The sequence below is a fragment of the Molothrus aeneus genome, chromosome 7 (assembly GCF_037042795.1).
Source record: "Molothrus aeneus isolate 106 chromosome 7, BPBGC_Maene_1.0, whole genome shotgun sequence".
NCBI classification, from domain to species: Eukaryota; Metazoa; Chordata; class Aves; order Passeriformes; family Icteridae; genus Molothrus; species Molothrus aeneus.
Window position 1 is genome coordinate 14,622,258 of NC_089652.1, and position 27,403 is coordinate 14,649,660.

Here is a 27,403-nt window from a genome sequence, read left to right on the forward strand (position 1 = left end):
GCCTGTTTTCAGTTTTGTTACAAGGGCTGCAGAGGTCACAACATTAGGAGAAAAGCTGTCAAAGTTAAAACTTCTTTGTGGTATGCCTGCAGAGTCTCCATTTGAAAACTTCAAGTTCTCATAAACCTCTGCTGCAGTGTGTCATCAGTGTAGCGGTTGTTTATTTTGTTGCTCTGGATGTTTAAGTAGGCACTCTGAATTACACTCTGCAGAGGTGCTGCTCTCTGTCAGTGCCTGGGCAGGGGGCATGGGCTTCTCTGGCATTTCTGATCTGTGCTAATAGTAGGTGCCTGTGATCAGTTGGGTGAATGTCTGTCCTCTAGGATCCAATGAGACATCTCCTGTTCAGAAGGCTGAGGAGGTTCTGTTTCACCACCCCTTGTGTAATGTGTGTTGCTGACCTCTTTCCAGGGCACCTGAAATGGCTGCAGATGAGAAACGCTCTCCGACACTGGACTCTAGCAGTGACCTACCTCGTTCTCCCAGCAGCCCATCTCATCTCACTCACTTCAAACCCCTGACTCCTGACCAGGACGAGCCTCCTTTTAAATCAGCTTACAGTTCTTTTGTAAATCTCTTCCGTTTCAGCAAAGGTGGGTGCTGGGGGAATGTGTGGGCATGCCTTGTGCGTGCTGTTTGCTGCTTGTAAAAACACCTCTGAACATAAGAGCATAATGTGACAGGGCTGATGTCAGCTCTTTTGTGAGGGGTGTTGCATCTGGCTTTTGGATGGTGTAGGAGAGCTTTATTATGATAGATAGCCAGTGTCTTGCAGCTGGAAATCTGTAGCTGCCCATGAAAGTCTAAGACAAGCCAGTTAGCAGGTACTATTGTATAGATTCTTAGCTTGACATCAGAATTTCCTTTGCCTGTATGATTTTTTTTTCTGGGCTGAAAGTAGAAGTAACCCTCTGCCAGCCTGCATGAGCAAAATGTGCGCTTGTCCTTCCAGTGCAAGTTCTTCAGACTTCATCCACCTCTCACCTTCCTGTGCATCTCGTACCTGCAGCTGGGTGACAGCTGACCTGCAATAAAGCAGGAAGTCCACACTTAATTTGCATGGCTTAGGTGTTCCCCATCAAGAAGTCTGAAGCGTTGTGAAAGTTTTGTATGTTAAAAAGTATTACATGATTTTGGCCTTTGTACTGCATGTGTCATTAAATATGTTCTCAGTGAGCAAACTCTAAAAGAACTGTGTGAGTTCCTTTTTGTTTCAAAGAAAGATCCTGCTAAGAATGGTGAATGAATGCACCTGGATTTTGTGCAAAGTCTGTGTATCCCTTTACTAGAGATGGCACACTGGTCAGCTGCTTTTGTTTAGTCTGTTCATTATCCAGCTCTGTTAAGCATACTTCAGCAATGTTTGAGCTGGGGGAAAAGAGCCAAACAGCTTTTTGTGTAACCAATCTGTTCAGACTCTTCTTATGCAGAATGAAAAATAATTACTTGGTATGACTGCTATTAGTTTGCATACTAGAGTAGCACCTGTCATTGCTAATTTATTGAAAGTAGCATAAAATGTGGTTAATATTGGCTTCACTTGTTTTGTTCTGACAAAAGTAGCTGGAGTCAGCAATGTCTTTTGTTAAGTGGATGAGAAAACAACCTTGAGACAACACATGAAATGTGGATCTTACTGGAATCAATGAGAACCTATCTATACTTGATCTGCTGATGGAAAATAAAGGCTTTGGTAATTTTACTGTGACCTCAGTACTGGCTTGTAAAATAACTGAAAATCTCTTTTCAAGGCAGAAGCTGATATTCAAGTGTAGCTATTCTATTTTGCACGAACAATTCACATTTGGATTCATGAATAATCTGCCAGGGTTTTTTTGACACTTTTCACATTAGAGAGATTCTGAAATAGCCCGAACCATGAAGACAGCCTACTGTCCTGTTTCTATGATGTGTATAGTACTTTTAAAACTAAAAATTCATTTGTTTTGTTATATCATGATCCAAAAGAGCTGTTTGTGAGAGTTTTTTAACCTTAGCTTTGTGTGTACTACTGGTTTTCTTTATCATGTCTGAACAGGTGGTTTCTTGCTTTTTGTCAACTCTAGATGATGGCAGGCTTTCATCCCCAGCAGAGAGAGCAGAGGCAGGACAGAGTGATCCACAAGCATTGAGTGGTGGCTGGTCCAGTCCTCAGCATCCCACCAGGGCTCAGTCTCTGAGATCACCAATCCCTTACAAAAAACAACTGAGTGGTGAGCTGCAAAGAAGATCTTCTGCAACTCTGGGTAATTTCAGCTCTTTGTTCTATAAGGCAATTTTGCACTAGCCAGGATGCTTCAGGGGGAGGTGGAAGGATGTGAGCAAAGGCTCACTGAGTGTCTAGATTCATAGCAGAATTTAGTATCAGGCTACACTGCTTCTGTTAGTGAGGTTGCACTTTAACCTAATAACCCTCCACCCTTCTTGGTGTTCCAGCAAGGCAACTTCTGCTTTTTTAATTGGAAAACAGTCTGGAACAGAAGAGGCTGCCAAAACACATCCAGTGTTTTAAAGTCACCTGAACTTCAATCCTGACCATTTCTGCTTTGTCTTGAGAGACTACAGTTTCTTAACATCCACATGCTACCTCTAACTTTAGAGCTTAGTCTGGATTGATTTGGTGTTTGGGTCTTCAAGGGAGTTGTAAATGAAGGTTTTTGCTTGTAGTTGTTTTGAGGAGAATTGAATAGGAAGTTGTGCTTAAGATTGTTTTTTTCAATCCTGTCTACATTATTGCCAAATTTTGTATGGATTGATTGTAATTTCAAAGGTGCAACTGTGTAATGGCTTTATGAAGATGTGAAAGAGTGAGGAAGTAGATTAGAGGGGTCCCTCTTGAGATCTGACTGGTTGCTCTTGGCTGTTGCTGATAGCCTTGAGGAAACTGCTGAACTGGATAACAATCTTGTGCAAGGCAGTATTTCCAAGAGTGTAGTACTTAGTGCAAACAAATCAGATCCTAAATGTTGTTAATGTGTATGGGATTTTCAGAAAGACCTGTCGTTTTGGTAGCCAGGCAAAAGTCTAGTACTGAGAACTAGCATTTTTACCTGAGTCATTTGCATGCTTGGTTAAACATGTTCGTCATCTTCCTCTTTGCCCTCTAGTAGTATTTGATCTTTTTAGTTGTACTTCATCCAACGAACCAATTAAGGGGGTTAATTAATTAATTAATGTGGGGGTTTTGTTTTGTTTGCTTGGGCTCTTTCTTAAAGAATTTTCTCAAATGTCTCAAGAACAACCATGTGCTCTTGGTTGATAAGCCAATTTACTTTTACTTGGTACCTCCTGTAAATCACTTGGAAATTGCCTGGGGATTAGGTATTAGAAACCTTCAGGTGAAGTGTGTTGTTTGATACTCAGAAGGCAGAAGTAATCTTGCTGTTTGACTTCCTCTGGGATTGGGCAGCCAGGGAATAAGATTTAGTTTAAGGTGTGTGGGAGGAACCGTTTCTGTAGTATTCCAGCTCTTTTTCAGGACCTCCATTCAGATCTCTGGGCTTGGACAAAAATATGCTTAGAAAAATGTGATAATGAATTAGCCTGTAAAGAAGTAAAGTTAAGACAAGCAGGAATTGCTGCTCACTTTTTTGAAGAGATTTCTGTGGTACCTTGTGCTGAGCAGCCTGACTTGCTATTGGGTATTTTCTCCTGAGCAGCCTTGATGCTGTAACAAACATGAGCTCTGTGTGACACATGTAAAAGTGTATTGGATTAGTGAGAAGGTTTGGGGGAGTGTTTTAGGCCATCTCACTTTATTTGAAGAGAGGGAAAAATACTTGCAGTTTCCTTCTCTAAAAATCAGGCATTGGGTTTTTTGAAGCAAACTTTAGAAAATTCTTTTTCTTTCCTTTTTTGACCTTAAGTGGTGTTGAATAATTAGGTCTTTGAGGATTGTCTTTGAGTAGCAGAGAATTTTATTTCTGCTATTGCAGCTGATGCTGGCCTGCACAAATAATCTTAGAAATTATTATCATATCTAAATGGTGAAAAGCAGGAAAATAAGTGATGGGATTTACTTAAACATCCAGATTGGTAAATTGGGTCACCCACTGACTTCAGTGACAGAGAGGTGTTTAATTAAGTTTTCTTGTAGCCCTGTGTCCACAGGCCCGTGAATGTCTCTCTAGGCTTTGCCATTACTTAGATACTTAATAACATGGGCAGGTGTAGGCAGGAAAATATATAAGCACTTCACAAAGGTCTCCCTAGCCTACTTGATCTTAAATAATTTTTTAAGTTAAGCAAACTGAAAGGAATAAATAAATAAAAGGTTGCTTCTAGTGCCTCTAAATAATGATGACATGAAATTGCTTCTGAAGATGCTGACCCTCACCCCTCATATGTCCATTAGCTTGTGGTGTCTGTGCAGCACATCTCAGTGCTTGGGGACCATGCTGTCTGACAGCTGCAAGTGCAGAACAGCATGGAGGGATGGTGGCTTTTGGAGGACACTGTCTGGCAGCAGTTGTTTAGGGTTTGAGTTCTGTGCTTCCCTTCAGGACTGCTTACCCAAAAATGCTCCTTACTGACTTTTGTGAAAATAGGAGGAGCATTGGGTGCCTGGCTTATGTCAGAGATGCTCTGAGGGTTATGTGGCTGAAGAACCAGTGCTGAGACTCTTCAATGGCTCCTGTGGCCTCTCTTGGGTAGTCTGTTGCATCATTGTGTGCTGGTTGTGTTGGATTGTGTGTGCTGTGCTGTCAGATCAAGGCTTTCAAGGTGCTGGATTGAACCAAAATAGTCCAACAATGGGACTATTGTCACTGAGATAATGTCACAGCTTGCAAATCCTGTTTAAGGAGAACTGGAAATGCTGACTGCTGCAGAGGGAGCATGGGTAGTAAAAGCACTTCTAGCTTGTCACCATGTCATGCAGGATAATGCTGTTAATTCTAGACAATTGTAGCGGACTGGCAGTGATAGGGAGTGGCAAAGGAGCTTAGCAGGAGCAAAGGAATGGCCAATGATCATATAGGGAAGAAGGCCTCAGGAAGGTGGTACTTACTGGGAACCATTGTGGAGCGTGAAGTACTACTACAGCATCTTTTCTAATCAAAAAGATTTTGGAACATGAAAATGCATGGTATAAAATGAAGTTAAGGGCAGTTTTCCTACTTTTCATGGCAGTACTTTTTATGGCAGTGATTTGAGGAAGATGTGATATTTGAACTGTGAAAGTGAAATTGAATATGAAATTTTACGCTGTGGCAGCAAGTAATTAGAAAACAATTTGGGATGTTTCGTATTGGCAAAACTAGTATCTCTGGCAGGGGTGTTTTTTTATGGTTGAAACTGTGTGAATCTCTACCTTTTGTGTAGTTCAGTATGGTCAGTTCTCCTATAAACTGAAACTATAGGTTGCAACAAAGTAGTTCTTGTGGTGTTTTTGCCTTGTCATTCACTGTAAAATGAATGCTAAAATACTGTAGAATCATGAAACTCTGTGAAAACATACTTCTATACTTTAGAGTTTTTTTTCTTAGGTTTTTCCAAGGATCAGCAACCGTAAATGCATATAGGAAGGATGATGTTTACTGTTGAAATAAATTAACTGTTTTTTTCAGCTGTAGAAGTTAAAAATTAACTTATAATAATGCAGTTTGGATCAGGGGTAAGAGTTAACCTAAGATTGAACCTGGAAATTCTTTTTGAAGGATGGTGTTTTAGACAGTGTTTCCTTTACTGCAGGAATGTTCACTTCTTACTTTCTTGCTATACAGTGTTTTTCCTCAGTAAGGGAGAAACCTCATTATTGAGAAGGAAAAGAACCAGCTGAATTTTAATCTAGGTATCAGTCAGTTTCTCTAGTACAAACAGCTTGGCCATGTGCTGCTACTGCTGATGGCATACTTTTTCTTATGTGAGTGACATCATTCTGACATTGTTTTATGCAACAGAGGAAAGGGCATTTAACTAACAAGAACCAGTGTGGAGTTACCTGTGGCATTTCCTCAGTGCTGTGTATGTTTGTTTTTGGAAGTCACTTGCCTGACAAAATTTATTGGTAGTTAGGCAGTAGATCTGATAATTCTTTGAATTGGAAGCAACATTCCTGGAAAGGAGATACTCTTGAATTCAGAGGAAGTATCAGGAAGTAAACACAGCACAGATCTTGTGATAGAAGTAAGGAGGAGCCAAAGGTTTCTCTAGTATTATCAATGTCTTCCTGAAATATGAAGGTTCCCTTAATCACCCTAAAATACTGAACTTCGTACTGCCCAAAAGTCTGTTTGATTTTTAAAAAGAAATCAAGTCCAAGTGGCCAGTTACAGAAATGGATTTCTTTTCTTAAAAAGGAAAATGTGCATTCTTTGTTGTACATAGCAGCAGAGTGTGGGCTGATTGACTAAAAATACCTCCTAAGAAGCTGAAGAGGAGGCATGGAATCCCACAGTTTTAGTCCCGTTAAGGGAGGGCTGTGGTCTGCTGCTCACAGAACAGTAGCGTAGCCCTTACTGCACAGCAACAGTTAACGGGCTTCAGGCAGAGCTGTCAGCGTTCTGCTGACATCAGGGAGAGCTCAGGCAGTAAACAGGGAGCAGCCATGTCTGCTCTTCCTGTGCTAGGGGCAAGCTAAATAAAACTCTAGTCAGATGGACAGCAACGAAGCTGGTAAGAAACTTTAAACTATTCAGAAAGTTATTAATCTAGGAAAGAGACTCTGAAAATGTTTAAGTGTTTAGGTAAATAGAGAGCTGTGATTTCAAATCTTCCTGGAGAGAAGGAGCGTATTTGTAATTTGTTCAGCAATGCTTCAAAGTAAAAGAAATTAGCTGCATTGCATTTTTATTCAGGAAGTCTTTTTGCTGTAGTTAATCAAGAATGACTGTACAAGTTCTCAACAACCTGCTGTTTTTGTTAGGGAAAAAAACTAAACAAAAAAAACCCCAAACCCCTCAAAAACGTGAACTTCTGAATTACTGTTTTTAATAGGAACTGAGCAATGGAGTCCTGATTTTTTGCTGTAATAATTTATAAATAAGTTCAGGTCAAAGCATTTACTTGTACTACTCCTAGAATGAATGTGTATATTGTAGCAATTATTTTGCAAGTATTTGTATCCTAGAGGGCATTTAAAAATGAGACCTCAGTGCTTCGTAACAGACTACTACAAGCTTCATCTAGTAGCTTGAAAATCTTCTTTGAAAGATGTTTTCATTCTCAGAGAACTTAAATGGCTTCTTGTAAACTCAGAGGGTGGTATTTAAAATGTCAGTCACAGCAAACTATCTGGCATCAAGGGCAATGAGCCATACACATTGTAACTTTGTAAAATGCATATATATGTGAATGTTTTTCTCTCTAATTGGGCTTTGTGTTGCGATGTGAATGTTGATGTATCATGGAAGGAATGAATATTGCTCTCTCTTCCCTTCCAGACAATCGGAGGAAAGTAGAACCACCTCTCGGAGGTCATGATCCTCGGACTGCAGTTCAGCTAAGAAGCCTCAGCACTGTTTTAAAACGCCTCAAAGAAATCATGGAGGGGAAGAGCCAGGTACTTCTCTACAAGGATTTGTAGGCCAAACCATCTAGAAAATTAACTCTTTACTGGGCTTTTCTGAGCTTTTTTTTTAGATACATCATGGGGATTGTTTTTTCTGGATGTTTGAAGGATGAGTGAATAAACTCAAAAAGCATTGTGTGAATGCAGGGGAAACAATTTCATTTGATGCTGACTTTTGACTTGCCAAACATCTGTCATATTGGGGGAGTGAATCATTGTGTTTACTTGGCTTCTTGTGCTTGGACCAGATGCTCTCTTTTTAGACTCCTTCCCATTTATGTGTTACTCAGTCTAGTGAAAAAAAACCTCTTAATAGTTTTCTCCCTAGAAGGCTAACCATGGACAGGTGAAACACATTAACTGTCACAAAAAATGATGAGAGTTCTTGGAGTGGTTTAAATCTGCTACTTACTGTGGTACTGATTGGTCAGCAATATTTGCTTGAAAGGTGTGCCCCATTAATCAGTCTCTATTATAGACAAGAGTCTGGTGGTTGCTACTGACTTGCTGATTTCATCTCCATCTGCTGAGTTGGACCATACCTTTAAGAAGAGGCTCTAGTTGAGGAAAGAATCCACACCTATTTATAAGTGACGGTATAAATAGCTATGTCTGTGGGCAAGACATGAACAGGCAAAAGTACATTTAATTAAAAACTGGTAGAGGAAGGAAACAGCTTTTGGCTTGATAGCTTTTATAGGTAGACTTTGAGAAAACTTACTTAGCTTCCAGTGCTGTTCTGCTTGTAAGAATAATCTTTGATAGAAAGGGCAAGATTTTTGAGAGTGAAGCAGAAGCCTTTCATTGCAGTAAGCAGGGCATTGAGTATGCCCCTTACTAATATTTCAGTTTGTGGCAACTTCTGAAGGCCCTAGAGATTTTCAGATGTATTTGAAGCTACTGGAGGAGTGCTGAAACAGACAGGATACAGCAGTAAATGAATATGACCAGGTCTTCTGGAAACAATCTGTTAGTTGTCAGCATGCTGACTTCTGTTAAAAAGGTAATGCATCACCGCTCTTGACTGCAGCCATGTTTTGCTTGAGTCGCTTCAGGTAACAGTTTGTTCCTGCTGTGGGCTTGGCCTGTCTCTGCAGGAGACCTCTTTACTTTTGTAGAAAGCTTGTATCAGATTCTGGAAGGTGCTTTTCTAATGAGCTTACTGCTAAGGCAGGCCAAACTTCTGTTCTGAACCCTCCCTCATGATAAGAACAGCCTGCAAGGAGGGCAGAGAGTTGGGAGGTGTGACCAGCAGTGACTGGGTTTCTGGACACAGTCACATGCATGTGGGGCACAGCACTGGTGTTTGGAACAGCCCTTCTCTATGTGGTAGATCCAGAGACCTGGCTTACTATGCATGTTGAAAAAGAAACTGTTATATAGCATCCCCTGCAGCTTTGCAGCAGTTCCTTGGCAAAGCTCTTCACTCCAATTTTCCCTGCTTGAAGCTCAGTGTTTATCTTAAAAAGTGATTCTAGATTCTCTAAAACACTAGACTGTCTTGAGCAGACTTCAGCTTCTTTATGTGTGGGTTTTCTTGCCTGAGGACAGCATGAAAGTATTGTGTTGTTGATCATAACTGCTTTGGTCTCAAAATTGGTCTAGCAGCTATGTCAAACTTTAGTTTGTGAATATCCAAAAATAAATCCCAATTTAAAATAAAACCCAATGGGTTTTTATGATTATGTGAAAACGAGAGCAGGGATCACCTTTCTTTTGTATGATTACTCTCTTATCTGGTTGTTTTGAGATAATGCTTGCAGCAGTTTCTCTTCCTAAGAAAAACCTGGTGTATTCAGTCCCTCTGAAAAGGCTTTTTGCCAGAACTGAACTCTAGCAAAGAGTGTTGCACAGGCAGAGCTGTCATGTGACCATTAGCAGTTGTGTCCATCCATGGGAGCTGCAGCTGGTGTGCTCAGAATCACAATTGAGAATTTGTCTTGCTCTATAGCTTCTACACCAATGGAAGTTTTAACTCTCTGTTTTTAAGATTATGTTTTTCCTGTGGCTATACCAGTGCTGTTAATTAATATATGTTGTTGTCTGCTGAATGTGAATTTCAGTTTTCTTCACATAGCAGTTAACCTGGAGTTTTGAAACAAGATCAGTTGTGGACTTTTACAGCTATTTACTGAAGTGTTGAAAATGCGATCAAATAATAAAACTTTTTACATGTATCTATAATCCTTTCAAAACATATCCCAATATTAGCTGCTGAAATGATCTTCCTGCAGTGATAATTTCTGATAACTCAATTTATTCCTAGATAAGAGCTTCAATTGATATGTGGTGGATTTTTTTCCTTCTCATTATTAAATTGTGCTAGTTGAGGACCTCTCATGTGCTGGGGGCAAATGAGAGGTGAGGGCAATCATTACTTCATATATTTGTTTATTTTTGACTTCTCGCTACATCCTATGATAATTTTATTCTGCTTTGCTTTCATCTTGGATCAAGGAGGCAAAGTCCTACTGGGTTTATTCTCTTAATTCAGAGCTCTCAGCCTTCTGACTCCCTGTAAAACCACATGAAAAATCCTTTGTGTGCTTTTATGCAAGAGTGTGTATACATGTGCATGGATATGTGAATATATAAAATCTTCTTTTCCATAGGCATAGTCTACAAAGAATCATGAAACTAAACATGCTTTCTTATTTACAAAAGAAAAAGCTTTTATCTGCTGTCTTCTCTTGTAGGACAGTGACTTGAAGCAGTACTGGATGCCTGACAGCCAGTGCAAAGAATGTTATGACTGCAGTGAGAAATTCACCACTTTCCGAAGGAGGCACCACTGTCGACTTTGTGGGCAGATCTTTTGTAGTCGATGCTGCAATCAGGAAATCCCTGGAAAATTCATGGGCTACACAGGTAGGGTTTATTTACTGAGAAACAGAGCAGTCTCTGTGTGCTCAGCTCTGTTTGGTTTACTGCATCTGAGATCCTGGCATCTTCTAGAAAATGCTGTACAGATCTGTAGTGGGCTTAAAAACAAGAAAAAAGAATCACAGGACCTAATTCTACCAGTTTCTCTATGAAAGATGGTGGATTATGCCATGCCTGCTAATTTTACCACACTACAAAACAAATATGGCCACTATTGAACAAGAGTGTGCAGTACAATAAAGTATGCCTGAGGAAAAGCTGCTCTGAGTAACAGTAGTATTAAAGTATGAGCCACATGTTTTAATTGAGGGTCAGGGGAAAATCATTCAAATACCAGTTACCAAATTCTAGACATCAGCCTGCAGTGTCATATCTGACTGGCTGTTCTGCCATCATTTCAGTGGGCACGTGTGTTCTCCCTCCCTCCCTCCCTCCCTCCCTCCCTCCCTCCCTCCCTCCCTCCCTCCCTCCCTCCCTCCCTCCCTCCCTCCCTCCCTCCCTCCCTCCCTCCCTCCCTCCCTCCCTCCCTCCCTCCCTCCCTCCCTCCCTCCCTCCCTCCCTCCCTCCCTCCCTCCCTCTTCCTCTCCTTGCCTCTCTTCTCTCTCCTCTTTTACTGATCTTGTGTTAGGTACCATTTGCCCTGGAAAAACTCCCTGAGTGTGTAATTATCCAGGGTTTTGCCCTTTAAGAGAGTATGAGAATTAGACTTGCAAAGAGGTTTTGAAACAGAAAATCCTTCTGTTTCCGCCACTATACACCTCTGATCCTGCAGGAACAGAGTTCTATTTGTTTCTGTTTGCTTACACTCTCTGGTTCCCTTTTCCGTAGGGGATCTCCGAGCCTGCACTTACTGTCGGAAAATAGCCTTAAGCTACGCACACTCCACAGACAGCAACTCCATTGGAGAAGACTTGAACGCGCTGTCGGATTCTGCGTGCTCTGTGTCCGTGCTGGATCCCGGCGAGCCGCGCACACCGGTTGGGAGCCGCAAAGCCAGCCGCAACATCTTCCTGGAGGAGGATCTGACCTGGCAAAGGTAAAGGCAATGGCTGCATGCTCAGCTCTGCAATCTCAACTGTTCTCAGGCTGAAAGCTGCCTAGACAAAAGCTGGTGGTTTCCACCTAGTAAACTTAGATTCCAACTCATGTAAAAAGAATCGAATTCTGTGCTTGCTTGCAATATTCTTCTCTTCATGTTGAAATATGGAAACATTTCTAGTGAAGTTTTAATTTCTTTGCAGTTCTTCATTTAATGTACTGATTCAGTGATTCTGTACCAGTGACAGAGCAGGCTTTTGTATTCAGAATTTAAAAAAACAGAACCAAAATCACACCATCTAACCACCACTGTATTGAGAGGCAAGTCAATGTAACACTGGTGCTTTACCTGTCACATTTCAGGTGGGGCAAGAGAACGTAAGAAATGCTCTCTGTGTAGGTAAAAGAGAAGTGATGGAAGTAACCACCTGTTTCAGATGAAGTGGTCAATAGAGAGGACCTATAAAGATCCTCCAATCTCCTTTCAAAGTATATTTATTCCTATTGGTCTCAAATAAGGGAATCTTTATTTTTGGACCACGAGTAAAAGAACACTGTACTTCTCAAGTTCTATGCAAGCTATTTTCAGAATACCTTGATTTAATTTAGTGTTGTGAGGAAGAAGAAATAGTCAGGTATGGTACTTGTGCTCGTTTCCCTAAAACAGAAGAACAGGCAGATGTGAAACTACTGAGGAGGTCTTGAGTCAGAACCTTTGTTTATCTGAGTGGTAGTGCTAGTGACATATGCCCCATAGCAGCTCTTCTGATAGCATTTAAAAAAAAAACCTGTCAAACCATTTACTGTATTCAGAAAGTACCCTGGCTCTTGCCTTGCATGTTGCTTTTCAGAATATGATGCTTCTGTCTGGAAGCATTTAAATTATCAGGTTTAGGCCTAAATAAAGAAAAGTACTTCTGGTTTAATGTTATGGTCATTTAAAATGATAATGTAACAATGCATGGGACAAATACTACCAAATTTTGAATTGGGAAATAAGTAGATGTTCTCAGAATCTTCTCTTCAAATGTACAAAATACTAAAGGTATTGTTAGTTTTGTCTTCGGATGTGTTGTTAGTGCCTTTATAACAACAGTTCAGCAGCCTGTAGAAATGAGCATGTAAAGAAAGAATCTATATCTTTATTTGTAGCACTCAAAATAATTCCTATTGTTGAAAGACTCATAACTCATATCACAGTCTTTTTGAGAGACACTGAGTAAATGTGGACCTCTTTTATGTGTGAGAGGAAGAGAGATTTGGGATTAGGTGGTTTATTGTTGCTTTAGCAGGATTAACATTTTTGTCAGTGCTTGTTGCACTTTGCAGTGGGTTACAGTGCTTTTCTTAAATACTGTTTGGTAAGTTCCTGATTGACCTTAAGATATTTAAACACAAGATACTGAATTTAAATGGTGCCACGATGGGAACTGATAACTCACAACTTTGTAATGGAGCAGAGGTTGTGTTCTAATAGTGGCTTCTGCATGAGGAGTAGTTTGTTTCAAAAGAAAACCCGGCAGTTTTCTCTTTCCAAAATAATCTATCTGAGATAAGATGCTGCAAAGCAGTGAGAAAAGCATTTGGGGAGACTGATGGTGCATGTACTTGTCAGACGTGGCTCTGCTCTTCGAACAGGTGGAACACAGAGTTCCTGCTTTAACTAATTTGAAGGGCCATGTCCTTTAAAAGTGAAGGGGTGGTGTACTCTGGGATAAGTACAGCTACCCAGGCAAAGCTGCATTGCTTACAGTTTCTCATGAAGAGCATTTATCATGCTAGGAGCATTTATTGTGCTAGAGCACAGCAGCGTGGCTGTATCAGTTGGCCTGTAGCGGCTTAGGTCTGATACAGTTTTGCCGACAGGAATTTCTTTAGATGTGCTCAAACATCTGCTGTTCTTCCTCCTGGGATGGAAACAGAAGGAGATTGGGATCAGGTTAAACAGTTACAGAAGGTTGTCAGGCTGTCTTGGCAAAAGCTGTCTAGCAGTAGCTATGGGGTAGCGTTGCTTGGATTGCAAAGATGGTATACGGGAGAGATCTAGTGCCAAAGCCTCTACTAGCAGCCTGTAGGAAAGGAAGAGGTGTAAGAAAGGGAAATAGGGGAAGCAGGTGGGAAGGCAGAATAATGCAGGAAGTAGGAATAGTCTGTATTGTTCAAGAGTTGAGTTTGGAAGAAGACAGGAGCACTGTCTTCCAGATACCTTTGGCCTACAGATGGGGAAAGCTCTAAGCTCTCCCTGTTCCCTTGTTGATTTAACAATCATGGATGTGAGAGGTATCATGACAATTAACTGTACTTTAATTACAGTTGTTCTGATGTGCTGGATGTCACAGGTATCTCAAACATCTCTGCCATGCTCCTTTCCCTGCAGTTTGATTCACCCAGACTCTTCAGCTACCACGTTGTCTGCACGCCTTGGGTCTGTCCAGGAGGATGCAGGGAAGTCACCAGCTAGAAACAGGTAAACTAATAATTTCTGAGTATTTTCTGTTCTGGATGCACTCCTAGCATACTCATTGCTGTAACACCTGGGTTTCCAGGCTCATTTTTACTGAAAGTGCTGTTTCATGTCTAAGATGGGACATCTCACTGCCCATATGGAGTGGTAAGGAAGAATCATTTGTGTATGTGTTCATGTTAACAAATGTACTGCTTCTCAGGGCCTGTAGTTTGCTTCTGACTTTGTCAAGCAGGAGTGGTGGTGAAGAGGACAGGAGGGGAAGTAAATGGCTAAGAAAAGTACAGTTCTGAGGAAGCTGAAGAAAAGGGAATAACACCTATTTGGTGACGGGAGACAAAAAGACTCAGGTCAAGGAGGAGCAGAGGTGTAGTTTTTGTTTGTTTGTGTGCATCCCCATCTGCTTCCTTTGCTCTTCCATTAAGGGTAATCTTATTTAAATTACCAAGCTTCCTTAGGCTAAAATCCCTTCATAGATCTTTTTGCAAGAGTGTTGGGATGAACTTGAAAGTGTTCATGAGAGTTTTAGTGTAATTTGTGAGTACTTGAGCTTAATCCCACTAAATAGGCTGGTATTAGAAGTACAAGTAGCTCCCACTTTACAGTGCTTCTACTATGGTGCTGGTTGCAATGCTTCTCTTATGGTTAAATTAAGGAAATGAAGGCAAGGCAGAGAGGTGAGGAACAGAGTAAAGATAATCCAGATTTCCAAACTGGAATTGGGACATTCAGCAATTTCTTTGCATTGGTGTTAGAGGAATACACAATGTTTAGCAGTTTTGAGGGATCTGGCAGGACCAGTGAAGACAGGGGAACTCAGCTGAGAAGGGTGCTGGGTGTGCCTTTTGGAGAATGGTCTGCTTGCAGCCTTTATTCGTCTGGGTGATGGGAATGGTTAGGAGGAGATGCACACTGACTCTACATCTGAGACCCAAAGATCTCACCTGGGGGAGTAAAATACTGGTGAATAAATGAGTACCAAAAATCAATATTGGGCAAACATGGCAAGGAGTCCAGAATTAAAAGTCCAATGTTAAATAACTGCTGTGACGTCAAGAAATGTCTGAAACCTTGAGGATGGTCTCCTGCTTCCTGATTGAATATACCTCTATTTTAAAAGGCTTTTGCTGTTTGCTCAAATATGTGGTAGTAGGATGGTTCTAATCTTGATCTGACAGGCCCAGATTGCTTATTCAAGTGAAATTTTAACTCTGGCTGTTCATGGCGTCACCAAAAGTACTTGTTTGTTTGGACATGTGTAATGATGAGGTATAATGTATCTGTTAAAAATTCTGAACCTTTGGAAAACAAGCTGCTGGCTTTAGGTTAAGTGATGTTAGCCTTTAGATCTTCTCAAAGCAGCTGTAGCCATTTCTTTGAGAGAAACTTGACTATTCCTCTTTCTAGAGGAAATGAAGCAGAAAATATGCAGGTTGAGTGCATTTAGAGGCAGGTAACAGAAGTTACGTATTGCTATTTGTTTTCCCCGTGGGTGGGAAATGTGTTATTTGTTCTCAGTCTTGGTTTTTATGAAGGGGGGAAAACCCCAGCAGAACAGTCAAATGTTGCAAGCAGGGTTCAAACTGCTCCCTTGCAGGTCCTTCTAAAGGATAAGCATTTCCATGGCAAAATCTCCCTCTCTGTTTCTAAAAAACATGTATATAATAAAGGCCCCGATATAATTCATGATGATAAAGACACAGATATGAAATCTCACTGTTCTAACTTGCTCACACCCAAATAAAAAATCCCTGCTGCTTACAGGTATGTGGCACAGTTAAGGCAGATGTTGCAAAACAACTGGCAGAAGTGCTTAGTTATGGACTTCCATGTCAGCCTCATCTTGTGCATTAGGATGCTTTCTGTCAAGGTGCATTACTCTGCAGTAATCAGAAAGAAAAAAAAAAAACAGAAATAGGGTGGCATTGCTTTTTTCATGCCTGGACTGAGCCACATCATCCATGGAGAATTTTTGGGAATAATTATAGTATGTCTGTTAGCCAGTTAGCAAGTTCTCCAAAGTTACCAAAGTTTTGTTCCAAAGGCTAGAGGCTGGCAACTGTTTTCATGAGATTGGTGCAAGCCTCTACAGTCAGTTCAGCACTGGCATTTTGAGTTTCCCTGTTGATGTATGCAGAAGTGTTTTCCATTCTCACTCCTTAGAGTGCTCTTAGCACTGATAGGTTACATTGCAATTGCTGCTATATGATGAGAAGTTGCACTCTGGTTATTCAGAGTCTCAGGTCTAGTTGTGGGTTAATGGAACAGAAGGTATCTGGAACTTGTTTGCATTTGTAACTTCGCAATGATAATTGCAAAACTGTGTGTTTGTGCTGGGGTGCACAGCCAAGATTTCCTAACAGCTGTGCTGAGATAAGGGGGCTGCTCCATGTCACAGTACAAGGGGGATTGCCCACTGCAGTGACTCCAGCTTCAGAAAATGGTTTAGCCACTCTGGGGAACAAGTGCTCAAACTTCAGACTCTGCAAGCTTTCAGCCATGTATTTGAGAGCTGAGGACAAGGAATTTTAAATGGGACAAGGAGAGGATGAAATCTCAGTGCTCTGTTACAGGGATCTGGGTGTTGGCCACCCTTGCTGACATTTGTCTTGTCTCCAAAGTGCTGGAGCTTCTAATTAGCCAGCACGCCATCCCTTCCCCAGTCAATTTAAATACAGACATGTATGAATTGGTGTGCCTAAACTTAGTTCCAGCTGCTTCATACAAGATCTTTACAGAGGCTTATGCTTACCTTAGCAGTTCCAAAGCAATTCACTTGCTTCCTAGGGAGCCTTTCTTCTGCTTTGACAAGGGAGGAAGCATTAAGCAGTCTGTACTGACAAGAGTAAACAGTGTCCTAGGATTGAGCTGTTTTTTAGTATGCTACAAGATAAAGGCCTGCTATGGTGAAGCACCACACGATGAGTACTTACAATGGAATTGTTCTCTGTCCCCTGCAGGTCAGCCAGCATCACTAACCTGTCTCTGGACCGCTCAGGGTCCCCCATGGTGCCTGCCTATGAGACCTCGGTCAGCCCCCAGGCCACTCGCACTCATATGAAGGCAGAGACCAGCGAGGATGAGCGCAAAATCCTTCTGGTACCTTTCGTGCTTCTCTTTGCCTTGCTCTGTGAAGACAGTGAAGTTTGCCTTCCTTGTGCCATGCAGCAGGAGTATTTTGCTGCCTTTTAAGGCTCTTCTCTAAGCACTCTTACCTGGACTTCTCCTCCAGGGGGAGCAAAGATGGAAAATATTGATGCTGCTTTGGACATTACTGTCTTCCTGAAATAAATCATAGTTTCATGGGGTTTTTGCATTCAAATGTTTACAACTTTAGTCTTGCTAAGTGTGGAGTTGGTATGGTTGCTCTTTGAGTTAAACCTGTCGTGGTTGCAGCTGTAATGCAGTGACCTGTTTTTTGTATTTCTTCAAGTTGAGATTTTCTCTTTCATAGGCCACGTAATCAGGAGCTTTAAATGGCTGCTTTGAAATTGTTACACCATGATGAATAAATTGAAGCCCTTATAGCTTACTGGGCCAAAACATAACTTGGCCCCTCTTTGTTTACAGAATGAGTAAAAGATTTTGTAGAAGGTCGTAATGATGTACTTTTTAAAAGAAAACTCAATGTGCAACCGTATTCTGTGTAGTCCTATTATCCCTTCCCCCCAGAGGCAATGTTGTAGGTTGCAGTTACTGTATAAATTTCTAAACAGTAAAAAACTGTTTTGTTTCTTTGAGGGAAATAAAGGGAAGTGTTTCCAACAAATAAGGCAAAGAAGTTGCAGAGAATGGAAGGCAGTGTTTTTCACACATTGAAAGATTCAAGATTGTGCCCCATTGCCACTTTAAAATCAGGCTCATTCTGTGTTACCAAGTTCTGCCTGCTGTCAGCAGTATGCATTCAAGTGTGCCTGAGGGTGTAGAAACACTAACTCCTGTTTAGTTGCAAAACTCTTTTCCTAGTTCCTGAGTAAATGGATAATCACCTGAGGGAGAAACATATTTAAGGCATGTTTTTATACCACTCAGCTTCACAGATGTATGTTAGTGTGGGAATAAGGAAATTCAGACCTCTGTGAATGCAACTTGAAGCAAGATGTTCAAGTCTCGGGGCTCTTTGTCTTCAAGTTGTTTGATTTTTTTTTTTTTGGTCTATTTTCTTTCTTGAGGAAGAAGAGGGCTGGTACTATTTTATTCATGTAAGAGCAGAAGACAGTGTCAATTAATGAAGGATTTTCTATGCATTCCCACTGTTTGTTTAATACCCTTACTGTGTGGAGTTGACCCTCTGTCAGGAGTTGATTTAAAGCCTAACCTAGTCCATTCAGAAGACTAATGAACTTTGTTCATGAAATAAAGGTAGAGAAGGTTGTATGTACACTGGGATAAGCACACACTTCAGTGAACTAGAGGTCAAAATCCTTGAGTTGGAAGGATTTTCTTTGTTCTGCCAATTTCTTCAGTTTACTGTATTCACCAGTTCAAGACAGCTGAACTGTGGAGACTCCAGGTGCATCAAATTGTGTGATCCTGTTGTGTTCTGGTACTGATCCATTTGACTCCATAGGTGGTATGGAAGGGGAGCTGCTGACATTGGTTTTAGGGGAATACCCAGAACAGCCACTGCTGGAACTGAAAGCAGAAAGCCAGTCCAGCAATAAAATGGAGCATAGCTCCTGAGCCTCGGGGCACCCTTTGGAAAATGCAATAATGTGACAGTTAATTGGAGAGCTGAAACCAGTTAAAATGTAATTAAAATTCTGTTACACAAAAATAGAATAAATGAGGCATTTGGGAAAGTGAGCTGCAGTATCTCTTCTCCACACCTTGGGGTGGTGTGCTGCTTGGTCAAAATAGTTCCAGATCCCAGTTTCCACCTGCAGTAATGGCTTGTGCTGTGCTAACTGAGGGTACATATGGGAAGACAAAAGTGGCTAGGGACAGGAAAACAGCTCAGTTTGGATGGAGCACAGCCTACAGAAGAGTTGGTGCACATGTTTAGCAGGCTCCAAAATAAGTTCTAGGTATAGACTGATGTGTTCCATGTGGTGAGGGGAAGAGAGTCACAGATTCAAAAATGGTTATTTGAGTTGGGAGGAATACACATGTTTTTTTCTTAGTGGCCAAAGCTAACAATGCCTAAAGAAGCTTCATAAGCTAGCAGTGCCTAAAAAAGCTTCATAAATGCTGGACAATACAAAACTAGATCCTCAATATGAGATAGTATCTTAGCAGTGAACATTGCTGTGTTAAGTACTTGCTTTATATCTGATCTTGATATTGGACTAATATGTTCACAATGCCTGGGTTGAGCACAGATAATATAGAAAAACTGTCTTGCCAAGGATGATGTCCTCTGTGTTTGCTTACACCTCCTGAGTTTAAGAGTGGGTGCAAGGGGACAGTAGTGAGGACATAAGTTATTCTGCAGGCAGTACGAAAGGTTGCCTCATCAAAACCCCTGTATCTCTCACTTTGGTTTTTGTATTGTTCTCAACTGGATATGAATGGAAGGAAATAAGGAGCTGGTTTTATATCTGTCTGTTATTTCTGTTTGCACTTTTGCATAGGTTATGTTGAATGGCTTAGATTCTGTGCCTGTTTATGGAGGGCTTTCGATCTAGAAGCTGATCTGAAGGCCTGGGTTGATGGCTTTGGAACCAGTGCTGAGATTAGGCTGGTAATTAATTTGCACATCTCCCTGTCCAGGACTCAGTCCAGCTGAAAGATCTGTGGAAGAAAATCTGCCATCATAACAGTGGTATGGAATTTCAAGACCATCGCTACTGGCTGCGGACACATCCCAACTGCATTGTGGGAAAAGAGCTGGTCAACTGGCTCATGAGAAATGGGCACATAACCACGAGGTAACCCTGATGCTTTAGGACAATAGGTGTCCTCTTTCTGTATGAGAGGAGGTTGTGAGTTTGAGCTGATGTAGGGTACCTTAGACTGCAGAGATGGGCCCTTTTGCAGAGAGATGAGAGAGAAAACTCAAATCTCCCCTTTACTGCCTACCCCAGAGTAGCTTCCATTCTGACTCCATGTGCCCCCAAACAACAGGGCACGGGAGGCTGTCTGGTTTGGAAACCAGTATGCGAGGTAGCTGTGGGACAAGTACTACTCATATGGAGAACAGTGCATGTATTACAGAAATTGTCCAAAAGTGTTCACTGCTGCTCCAAAGAGCAAGTGTGCCTCTGGGATCAGAGATCACTAATAGTGTTTGATAGCTAAATTTTCAGTGGAGCTGGCAGACTCTTAACCATGTAGGTGAATATAAACAATCTTGTGTATTTAATTATATGATAATGGGATAAAATGGAGATGGTTCTTAAATGTAGAGCAACAGTCCTCCCACAGAGATGATCAGTATACATAACTCAACAATACTGGAGGAGCACAAACAACATGTCTTAATCATATGTTGGACACCTCAGCTGAGTTCAGAGTACTGGCAATCTCTTTATTTAGCTCCATGCATGAATTAGTACACTCCATGCATGAATTAGTACACTGCCTCACCACAGTACTGTAAATAGTGTCTGTTAAACATGGGAATGGAATACCAACAGGTCAAATAGTGCATAGCAAAATGACTCTTCCCTTTTGTAGTGTGCTTGTATCATAAACCATATGTGTTTAGAGCAAAACACAGAAAACCATCTCTATTATACTTCCAGGGTCCAGGCCATTGCCATAGGACAGGCACTGGTTGATGGACGTTGGCTGGAATGTGTCAGTCATCATGATCAGCTCTTCAGAGATGAATATGCTCTCTACAGACCGTTGCAGGTAAAAGGAGTGGGAAAGCTGAAAGATACTGTTCTTCTGGGATTTGGCTGTTGACTAGAATATTTTCTAATCCTGTTCTCAACAGCTGTAGTATGTTTTCTAAATCAGGTCTCCTGTACAGAAAGTAGGGGGGCAGGCCTTTTTCCTTAATGGGTTGAAGCCTAAGGAAATTTCATTTGCCCAGAAAGCTTTGGGGCTGCCCTCTGTGGAGAATGAGATGTTACATGTGGTGCTACTTAAAGTGAGGGAAAGGCCAGGCCTCTCATGGTGGACATCTTCCACAGAGGCCTCAAGGTGGCACAGTCTGTGCCTGTGGCAGCTATGTTGTCATGTGCAGAATCTAGAATCTGTGTGCACTTACTGGTGATGGAGACACATTGGTGATCTTCTGTTTCAAAATTCCTTAAAAAAATTCCAAATGGATATTTTAGATATATTGTATTGGTAACCTTCTTCTGATCTCCAGTGATGGAGTAATAAGGAATTCAGTACCTTAGCCACATGATCCAAGTTTGGGATGAGGTCTTTTTCATGCCTCCCAACCAGGACTAGTTACCTGAGGGGAGGCAGGAACTAGTGACCAGAGATTCTGTCCTACTGTACTTCACTGGAATCAAATCTAATGAGGGGTAAGAGCAGTCACTGGCCTGAGAGATTGTATTGGGTTTTTTAGCTTGAACAAGATAGCTCTGTAGCCTCTCTTAGCTGAAAACATTTGGTTTCAGTGAAGAGCCTTTCATGTTCTTCAGCTTCTTACAATGACGAGTGGCTTAGCTGTCCCATGGACTCCAGACAGAAAGATTGCAGCCAGTAGCATTTGTCTGCCTCATGCATTTCAATCATATGGATACAGTCACATGACTTCCCTTGAGATTGCTCTGGGGTTCATCTGATACCTCAACTAGTCAGCTGTCTCAGTGTCCTGGTAAAAACTTGCTCTCAACTAGCAAGTCCCTATGCATCTCTATTTGTAAGATGCTTATGTTATATGTTTAAAGTAATTTCTTGTTCTCATCAGCTGGAAGCACTGTCTGATCTCAGTTCTTCTGGACAAGAGTCTGGAGAAATGATGTTGTTGACTCAGTTGCTTGCTGCGCTCACTGCAGCCAAATGCATGATGATGATAACTTTGTTTTGAGGTGCTTGGAGGCATGAAGAAGGCTGATGGAAATTATGTAGGTAGTCTCCAGGTTCTCTGACAATCTGGCCAGTCCTTGCTTTGACATAGTAGGCCCAGCTAGAGTCCATCTTGGATTGAAACTCTTGGGGCTACATTGGTCAGTTAAAGAATTGCTCCAGTAACTTAGAATTAGGCTCCACCAAAAGCTGTGCATGTTGGTTTCTGGGTGAAGGATAAGGCTGTCACCTGCCTTGGCTGGAGACAGCAAGCTTTCAAAGCTGCTTACCTGGATGTGATGACAGAAAATGTGCAGTATAATAAACTTGTCCTTTAGTGCCACTTAGTCACAATTTGTTTAGAAGCAGAGTGTAGGCAGAGACTGGGAATTATAAAGAAGTACTTGTTTCTTGTCCCAAAGAATTCCTACTTCACACCAAAGGGGGTAACTCTATGACTAACTTGGCTCAGCCCACTGAGAGTGTCCTCTGATTTTAAAATGCCTGACCTTCACTTGTGGCAGGCTGCTTAATATTTCAGCAGAGTTGCACTTTAATAATTTTTTTCCCTTCCTTGTCTTCTAGAGCACAGAGTTCTCAGAAACCCCATCTCCAGACAGTGACTCTGTGAACTCTGTAGAGGGCCACTCCGAGCCATCCTGGTTCAAAGACATCAAGTTTGATGACAGTGACAACGAGCAAATTGTTGATGAAGGGGAAGACAACTCAGCCAGTAAGTTTCACCTGAGTCTTGTTCTCACTGTGCCTTCTCCCCTGTTGTCCCCAGTCCTTCAGGACTTGGTAGTTTAACCATGTCTTGCTTTATCTGTGTGTGTTTCTGTGTGTGCGCTTGGGGCCGTAAGGATCTAAGAGAGCTGTAGCCTATCTAGTCTTCCACTTTCTCACAATGGATACAGTAGTTTGAATTTAGTGAAACTGGTAAAGCTTCATACTTTTAATGAAGGAAAAGTATGTAAATTGCTGCCTTCTGTTTCCCAGGCAGACTTCTGCTTGATTTAGGCCCTATAGTAGTACACTAAAGAATGTCCAGTATGTCAGCATGCCCACATGAAGAAAAGATTAGAGATATGAAATTACTGTATTCCTGTATTATTGCACACTGGTCTTTATGTATTAAAGACAATTTTTCTCCTCTCTGGTACCCTCATAATACCCGTTTGAACCCTTCTCCTCCCCTGTATCTTCCCCCTCACCCAACGCTAAAAGACTCCGCCAGCCCTAGCAAGCGCACTTCAGTCAGCAGCTTCCAGTCCACAATGGACAGTGATTCGGCCGCCTCCATCAGCCTGAACGTGGAGCTGGACAACGTCAACTTCCATATCAAGAAGCACTCCAAGTACCCACATGTGCCCCCTCACCCTGCCGACCAAAAAGGTACGAGGTAGTCAGCAGCTGGAGTTGCACATGATGGAGAGCTGGCCCTAATATTACTGACTTATTTGGACACTGCTTACATGGCTGTCTTACAGAGGGGAAAATATGATATTTAACTGGCACTTGCTTGCAGTTTTGGTGTGCTCACCTCTGAGGAGGCTCAATAGACCTGTTGAAATGCCTTCTCTGCAGAGTGTGTAACTTCCCCTGTGACTTTCTCTTTGCCATTGAAGCAAAGTCTCTTGCCCATGCATAATAGACAGATCCACCTATGTTCTGGCTAACTGGGGTGGAAAAATAATCCACACATAAACCAGTTTGATACGTGACTCTACAGTTGGAGATGGAACTTAAAACAGCAAGCAAGAAATAAAACCCCAGAGAACAAAAGAACAAGATTAACTTGGAAGAGTTCTGTGCTGATGTAAAATTGTACCTTAATAAGCTTACATTTTCCAGAAGAATCTTACTGATAAACAAGAAGGCCTAACTTAATCCATATACATAATATTTCTTCAAAAGAGATCATCCACTTAAGTAGGAAGAAATCAAATACTTGGTGTTGGAGGCTGCTTTTGAAAGGATTTTCCCCTAAAGAAGTACTAAATTGAAAGACTCTATAAGCAACATCTTTATGGAAGAAATAATGTGCCTGCATGTTGACAACTGCATTCTCTAAATGATTCAAGGCCTGTCTGAAACTGAGGCTTGCCACTGGCTTGGGTCTAGTATATTTATTTGCTTTACATGTTGGGTAGTAGTGGCTGTCTTTGCTCTGCTTCTTTACATAAGGCTACATCAGCTTTGTAGACTTGTTTCTTTGGTGGCTTCTAAGTAGTTTCTTAATTATTTTTTCACCCCACCCTTTCAGTGCTTCTGACTTTAAAAGATGATCCAATGTTAAATAATTTGCACTCTTAATTAATTCATTCTTCTATAAAGTCTAACAGATCTCGTGTTGCTATGAATCAGAATGGAACAGCAGCCTTGAGCTTGCATACAGATGGCATATTCTGAAACTGAAATGGTCTCTGAAGACAGTGAGGGAGGAGAAGCAGTCATAGCTGACTTTCCAAGTGTGCTAGACATGTGAGGCAGAATGAGACAAATTAGAGGGGACATTTATTGATGCCTACTGTAGTCACCTTTTGTTATTTGCTAAAAATATGTCTAGAAGGAAGGAATTCTAATTGCTTGTTTTCTGCCAAAGAGAAAAGCAGAACAGTTTCAAAAGTTTGAGTTGATGTCAGATGATCCAAAAGTGGGTTGTCAGCACTACTGATACCAGCTCATTATTGGTTCCTTTCAATTTGTTTCCAGCTGATGCCCTAATCAGATGAAAAGCTAATGCATCTACAGGGAAGGAAAGCTGAGAGGCAGATATACCAAAGAATTCCTTTTTGGAAGGAGGGGTGCTGGATTAAATGAGCTTGAAACAGGCCCAGGTGTGCTGCTGTATCCAAGGAATTTGCAGCTGTAGCAGGTTTTTTTTCCAGTGTGTGATGACAGTAAAGTAGGCAATAGTAAGTTTGGCTCTGCCAAATGTTAAAGGACTTGTAGGGTCTGTTTGTCTGGTTTCAGACATATTTCAGTCTTTATCTCTTTGTACAAGGAGCAGTACATAATGAAGGGGAAATGTAAGAGAGCCTCTTGCTCTTGGAAACTGTTGACCAAATCAAGGCTGCTCAGAGCAGAACTCTTGTGAGTTCTTGTGAGAAAGCTTTTAATAGTGGAGAGCTCAGAGAAGATCAGTGGAAAAGGCAAGTGGAGAGGGGACTGAAAAGATAAAGACTTCTGCCTTTGAATTGTGTATGCTGGCAGCACTCTGATGTCCTTGGTGAATCTCTGCTGGTGTTTGGTATATGTTCCTGAAACTTGTGGTCTCTTAACCAGGTTATTCTGTAGGAGTGTAATTGGCAGTAGAAAACTGGTAGCAATTTCTTCCAAGAGAATGGATTTCCCTTGAGGTGATAGTACCAGTAATAGGCCCAGAACTGGGATAGGGTGGAATTATTATGGAAATGCACTGTGGATAGGTAGGTATCCTGCAGCTTTTTGAAAAATCTGTATCTGCAAATACAGAGAAGTTAGTGAACCTTTTTTATTTTGTTTGTGAATTTTATAATTCCTGGCATGGGACTCTCTAGAGAAAAGACCTAACCAGGAAGCAACAAATTAAAATGAGTGACAATATCTTGAAGAGCAAGAAACACTTCTTGGCAATAGACAGATTGAAACTTTGTGGGTAGTGAGGAGGGACAAAATTCTACCATGAATGCTGTATTGCTTAGGGTAGTGAAATACATGACTTCTAAAACTTGGCTCTGTAAATATTAAAGTCAGAGGCTTTATATAATAAAGTTAATATGAAGATTTTCACCTTGTTTTTCTGATTATCCTGGCTATATTCAAGAAAAGATGCCATCTAAGATGCTAGAATATCACAGTGATTAGACAGACAAAACTGGATAGTTAAGCATTTGTGTAAAATAGGTGGTTATTTTAAGGCCAGAGTTCTGTAGTTAATCAGTGACGTGAGGTGTTTGCCACTGTCAGCATCAGTAACTTCCTTGTGACTGTTATGGACACACTTATTTAGCTTGATTGTGTTGGAGTTGTCTCTTGTCCTTCGACTGGGTGACAGTGACTTGACTTCCTTTGAAATAATGAAGTGAAACTGAAGATCCCTCCCACCTTCCTTTTGAAGCTGTAATTTAGTTTCCTTAGGACCGTGTAAATTCCAGTAATTGCATTGTGGAGAGGACTGTCAATAGAAAACATCAAGTGCTGGAAGTTCAGGTCAGACTTTGATCTAAGCACTTTGTGGGTTTCTCAAATGATTAAGGAATATGCAATTTCCCAGAGTCACAGAGGTCAGCTGCTTTGAAGCAAGGGCCGTGATGTATCCACCAGCTGTGATTGAGCACAGAGTGGTTTGTATATACTCTAATGGCAGAACTTCTTGTGGTGTTACAGGCTGACTAATGTCTGGTGTGTTTCCATGAAATTTGGGTGACTCCAAGTTAGCTGAGAATAGTGACTCATTTATAGTATCATCTGCCTAAAGACATAGTATGTATCAGAAGGGGAAACAAAGTAAGATTATTTTCTGCATTTAAATTAGGAGAGGAGATTACATGATAAATTTTATATATGGGGTTTAGTTGCTGTTTTTGAAGAGATGCAGTTAACAGTGTGCGAAATGATATTTTATAAACACCTTTCCAGACAGATATTTGTGATCATGGTACCAGGTATTTTGGGTAATTTTGATGCTTGAAAGTAGTTAGGAGGGGGAAAGAGAAGATGATTTGAGTAACCATATGCAATTCCTTTTAAGTGTTGCTTGCCAGGACTCAGTGTGCTGTTGCTAGGAGCCCTTTTGGTTCTTCTTTTGAGAAAGTGCTTGGGTTTTCAGGTTATAAAATGAGCTACAGGAACATTTCCCCGTCCTCCTTCCTCATTTTGTGGAGCATGATGCATGTAGGGATGATGTGAGGTAAGAAATGTGCGTGTTAGCCCCCCTAAACCATCTCAGACTCACACTTACGTTATCTGTCTGAGCTAAGAAGGGGTATGGTATCTTACCTTGTCAGGAACTTCCCCTGGGAACCAATCAGAAGTGAAGTTATGGGAGGTGAAGTTGTATTGAAAAGAATAATAAAGTGGTTTGGGTTGTAAGGGACTTTAAAAATCACCTAGATGAAAGAACCTAGATCATTACAAATCTAGAAGTGACTTGGAGGTGCTACCTGTGTCTGTCCACAGCATAGCTAAGGTTAGGTTTCAGCTGGGGATAACTTGTGCTTTGGCTTGCCAGACCTAATTTAAGTGTGTTTACAGTAAGAACTGATGCCCTGAGGCTGTTGCAAGAGGGAGAGGGATGGAGGTGCTAGTATACATGCTCTTGTGTAGGTAGAGCATGATGAGGCTTTCTCTAGATAGTCAGTGAGTGAATGAATGCTGGGGGTGGGCCAGCTTTTATAAAGCAGTAGTTTATTGTAATGCTGAACTCTTAAACCAAGCAAGAGATGAAAGGGATCTCAAATAACCAGGAATCTACAAAGGAGGCTTGTAACTTCTCTTTGGTTCACTTATCCTCTATTGAGTATCTGTTTGCAAACAAGCTCAGATATTTAAAATGGTGGCATGAAAGGGGTCTCCTGAGTACTGCTGCTCAGAGCCTTGTGATTGTTTAT

General features: G+C 41.3%; 1 protein-coding gene across 1 annotated transcript in view; it reads left to right on the top strand.

Annotated features, from left to right (window-relative positions):
• Window positions 1-409: 409 nt before the first annotated feature.
• The window catches only part of PIKFYVE (phosphoinositide kinase, FYVE-type zinc finger containing), a 60,554-nt gene continuing 33,560 nt past the window's right edge, over window positions 410-27,403 (top strand). Inside the window, exons 1-11 of the mRNA XM_066553274.1 lie at window positions 410-593; window positions 2,067-2,246; window positions 7,383-7,501; window positions 10,207-10,378; window positions 11,222-11,429; window positions 13,809-13,898; window positions 16,856-16,994; window positions 19,608-19,765; window positions 20,582-20,693; window positions 22,395-22,542; window positions 23,037-23,204. Of these exons, the coding sequence (XP_066409371.1) occupies window positions 422-593; window positions 2,067-2,246; window positions 7,383-7,501; window positions 10,207-10,378; window positions 11,222-11,429; window positions 13,809-13,898; window positions 16,856-16,994; window positions 19,608-19,765; window positions 20,582-20,693; window positions 22,395-22,542; window positions 23,037-23,204 (1,666 nt within the window). The 5' untranslated portion in view covers window positions 410-421. The remainder of the gene's footprint in view (window positions 594-2,066; window positions 2,247-7,382; window positions 7,502-10,206; window positions 10,379-11,221; window positions 11,430-13,808; window positions 13,899-16,855; window positions 16,995-19,607; window positions 19,766-20,581; window positions 20,694-22,394; window positions 22,543-23,036; window positions 23,205-27,403) is intronic.